The following is a 4005-nucleotide window of genomic DNA, read 5'->3' as shown; positions in this document are numbered from 1 at the left end:
ACTAAATGACTGACTAAATAGTGATTTTTAAACCTGCAGTGTTCATTTGTACTGGGAGCCACAAATGAAAGACAATCTCCTGTTGCTTAGGTTTTTTTTCAACCTGTCCTTGCAATTTGTTCTCCCTTGCTTGTGTTTTAAGAGGTGATTCATAAAACTTTTTCCCTTGCCAGTAGGGCAGGGATCAATGCAGCAAAGAAGGTGGAATAATGAGTGGAGGAATCGGTCAGGAGGCCCCACTGGAGGCTCCACTGAGGACCAGAATGAGGACAGTCTGAACCAATCAAAGGTATGATTTTATACTTCATATGAGTTACAGTCTTTTTACAAAAAAATAAAATCCTCTTCTATTACTACAACCTCTCCATAACGCTGTCTGGGGAAGCACAAAGAGGTCATTTGGTTAAATAAATGACTGTCAGACTGTTGAGGCCTCAAATCAGAATCAGCTGCACTTCACACAAAGAGGACTGAAAGAATTGTGTTAAGAACAGATCTCACAGCCAGTATGGACAGCAGAAAGCAATTTAAGCGACCAAAATGTGTTTCCATGTACATATGGACATGTGAGCATTGTTTTAAGATAGACCTGGACAAGTGTGTGGTGTTCTACTTCTGCATGTAGGGTGCTATTGTTTTTTTTTTTTACCTGTTGCTGGCCCTGAAAGGTTCATTGCTCTCGTCTACTAAAGAACTACTGAGGCAAGACCTCACTTTACATCTTAAATTGGGTCAAAACAGGTCAAGAAGTATGTCAGACTTCAGCTGGGGCTTCTGTAAACAGTACAATAATGTTTACCCAGAGCAAAGGCATTTAATTAGTTAATTTAATCCATTAACTAACAAAACAAATACCAACCTTACTGACTGATCAAACAGCTGTAAGTGTTGTCGGTACCTCTTCATCTAACCAGGAGTAACTTCAAACAGGAGCTGTAGGAGGGCGGATAAAAAAAGTTAGATGCCTGTTAGAACGTGCAAAACACTCACAAGTATGTTACACAGGAGCTAAAAAAAACACAACACTGAAATCTTTTTAAAAAGTGATCTTCCTCCTCAAGTCAGCTGAATGACCAAACTAGAGGTGCAGCTTGTTTGAAGGCAGAGACCATAATGATTTGACCGTGCATGCAGGACTATAATGTCACAGAGGTCAGTGTGGTTTTAGGTCGTAGATGAAACACGAGCTTTGGCTGACTTTGGTTCAAATGCTAGTTAATTAGCAGAAATATATATTGGAACTTTAATTTTTCTAATTTGGCAATCATTTAAGTCATTGTTCATGTAAAACATTTCCTGGTTGTAGTTTCACAAATGTGAAGATTTGCTGCTTTTCCTTTTGATTATTTTTGTGTATTTTTAATTATTTTAACGTTTGGACTGACAAAACAAAGCTTTGTGAAGGTGTCACATTAGGCTCTGGGCAACTGTGACAACATTTCTCATTATTTTCTGAAATTTTACAATCGATTAATGGAGGAAATAATCAGCAGATTATTACATAATGAAAATAATCAATAAATGCACTCTGATACAAAGTAGTTCAACCCCAATCAACTACAACACTAAAATCCTGCTTTCACATTAATGCATAAGGAATAATAATCTAATGATATAACATATAATAGTATAACAGTCACAGGACAGTAAGGTATTAGTACTTTTACTAAACAACATTGTTTTCTGAACTTACGATGCTGTGGTAAAGGTTTAGAGATGGGAAAGGTTTGATATGGGAAACATTGTGGTTTGGGTTCAAATTAAGGTCAGGGGACCTTTGTCATAATACAACAATTACCACTTGGTTAAGGTCAGGAAACAGCAGTGGTCACTGTCAGGAAAACAAACAGTGTTTTGCTGTTTCGTTGACCAATCCGTCCACCCTGACGTCCACAATAACATCCCACTGCTTCCTCCTTTCCTGCAGACAGACAACAGCGGGCTTTGTTACTCGAATGTAAACACGTCTTTTGGGGCACACAATCTCAACTGAAATATGACCATGAACCGTAGAAAACTGTGGATTAAAGGCTCATGTGAATCTTTTTCTGATCTGATGACCTGCAGTATTGTGCTGTTTTAGTGTGAGGACTTGGCACACCACGGTGATGCTTTACAGGGCCAGGGAAAAATAGCCATAAATAATTTACTTGATGCATCTCATATCTAACTCTTATCTCCCTCTCTGTCCAGTCCAGATCAAGTCCTAAATTCCTTGGTCTGTCTCGCTGTGCCGCCTGCTACAACCGGCAAGCGAGCTCCACGCATTGGCACGGGGGTGACGGGGAATCCAGCTCTTCAGCAGAAGACTCTGGACCAGAGGTGGACAGGGAGTCAGAAGCAGAGTCTAGCTCCAGCAGCAGCAGCAGCTGCTGCTCGGGGGAGGATTTATCAGAAATACTTGAACCTGGAGGAAAAGATGGTGACGGACCTGAGGAGACAGGAGAGACGTCGGAGAGCCAGGGAGATAAAAGCGGGACAAAGGGGATAACTCGAAGAGCTACACTTGTCAAGTCTTACTCCCTGCCCACCTCATTTGCTCCTCACCTCACCCCCCTGTCCCTCCTGCCCCGCCCTCATAAAGTTGTCTCCACCCTCCACCTGCAGGCGTTCACCCAGCAACACGACGACGACAACGCCTTCAACATCGTCATACACCACCTGGCCAAAACAGAGAAGGATTCAGCACAGGAAAGTAATGGAGGAGGACGAGGAGGAATGAACTATCTGCTGCCTCCGCAGCCGCTTCAGTGGCAGCAGAAGGCGTTCTCATGGCAACTACCAACATTAGAGCAACACCAGCTGTCACACCAGTACCCGCAAACACCACATCAGCTGTCGTATCAACATCAGCAACAACAACCTCCGCGCTTCTCCCCTCCCTCAGCTCAGTGTCAAAGGTTACCACCACCCCTGCACACACTTCCTGTGTTGCAACCCCCGACACTCCACACCCCCCTACAGGTCCCAAGTTCACCTCAGAAACATCTGCACGCACTCACTCCACAACCATGCTGGTGCTGTTACAATATGCAATTTCCTTACTCTCCATACTGGAGTTATTAAGAGTAGTGGACGGTTCTCCGGATAATAAGAATCAAATTAAGTTCTGCAGTGTTGAATTTAGCCATTAAATATGTGAAAAAAAGATTTGAATATGAGTTTAATGGGATGTTGGTGATCGTACACGAGCCTTTAGCATGCGTAGATTTGAAGTTTCTCTTGTTCATTAGTTACATTTGTTTTGCTACACTCACATTACAGTGTTAAAAGGTTAGGTAGCATTCACCACTGAGACTCTTAAGACCCTGAAACATCTTATGTATTGCCTTGCAATTGTTTTTAACGTTTTGTAACTTAACCAAATAGAGAAAAATGAAAACAAATGCTGTCAACTCTATACGAGTCTTTTCTTTCCTGTTGCTTTATTAATCCACTACAGACTCTGTAATAACCTCACTGCAATGAGGCTTCACTATATTATGTTATTAAGTACTGTGTCCAACAGAAACTGAAATGCGAGACAGGCATCCCATTGGAGTCCTCTTTCGTGAGACTTGCTAAATCCATGTATTTATTTGCTTTGCAGACAAGTAAAAAATACCTTTTCTACTCCCGTAACGTAACTGGTATCTCTTGGTTTATGCCAAATATGTGTAAAACTGTAAGATGTTTTAATATTTTTGTTGAGTCATCCTGCATTGGAGTGTACGCATAAATGTATCCAATCAAATGTGATTTGGGCCGACCAGTTCATCCCTGCTATTATATAAAACCACGCCTTTAGCTTGTGGGTGATCACAGTAGCTAGTGGAGTTATATTATAGGTCAGAGGTGTGGTTTTCATAAAATTTATATTTCCAAAACAGTGTAGGTGAGGAGGTCAAATTTGATCTAATGCTGTGATTTAATAAGAGGTTGTGTAGGGATGGTTACTTTGGAAATGTAGAAGGTTACATTCATTCAAAATGTATTAGTAGTGTAACTATTTCAATTAATTTATCA

The 4005-nt window shown here is 41.1% G+C and overlaps 1 protein-coding gene across 1 annotated transcript; it reads left to right on the top strand.

Moving 5' to 3' along the window:
* The first annotated feature begins 42 nt into the window (after window positions 1–42).
* Window positions 43–3395, top strand: LOC123980604. The gene is made up of 2 exons (XM_046065085.1): window positions 43–289; window positions 2194–3395. The coding sequence occupies exons 1-2, from the start codon at window positions 188–190 to the stop codon at window positions 3064–3066; spliced, it is 975 nt and encodes a 324-aa protein (XP_045921041.1). The 5' UTR covers window positions 43–187; the 3' UTR covers window positions 3067–3395.
* Window positions 3396–4005: the final 610 nt, after the last annotated feature.

Source organism: Micropterus dolomieu, linkage group LG12, assembly GCF_021292245.1.
Source record: "Micropterus dolomieu isolate WLL.071019.BEF.003 ecotype Adirondacks linkage group LG12, ASM2129224v1, whole genome shotgun sequence".
Lineage (NCBI taxonomy): Eukaryota > Metazoa > Chordata > Actinopteri > Centrarchiformes > Centrarchidae > Micropterus > Micropterus dolomieu.
The sequence above is the reverse complement of the archived record's forward strand: the minus strand, read 5'-3'. Positions and strand labels throughout refer to the sequence as shown.

Excerpts from the sequence above, each read along its gene's own strand:
- LOC123980604 (XM_046065085.1), top strand. The coding sequence starts at position 188 with ATGCAGCAAAGAAGGTGGAATAATGAGTGGAGGAATCGGTCAGGAGGC. Across the intron at positions 290-2,193 it reads ACAGTCTGAACCAATCAAAG|TCCAGATCAAGTCCTAAATT; the intron begins GTATGATTTTAT and ends CTCTCTGTCCAG.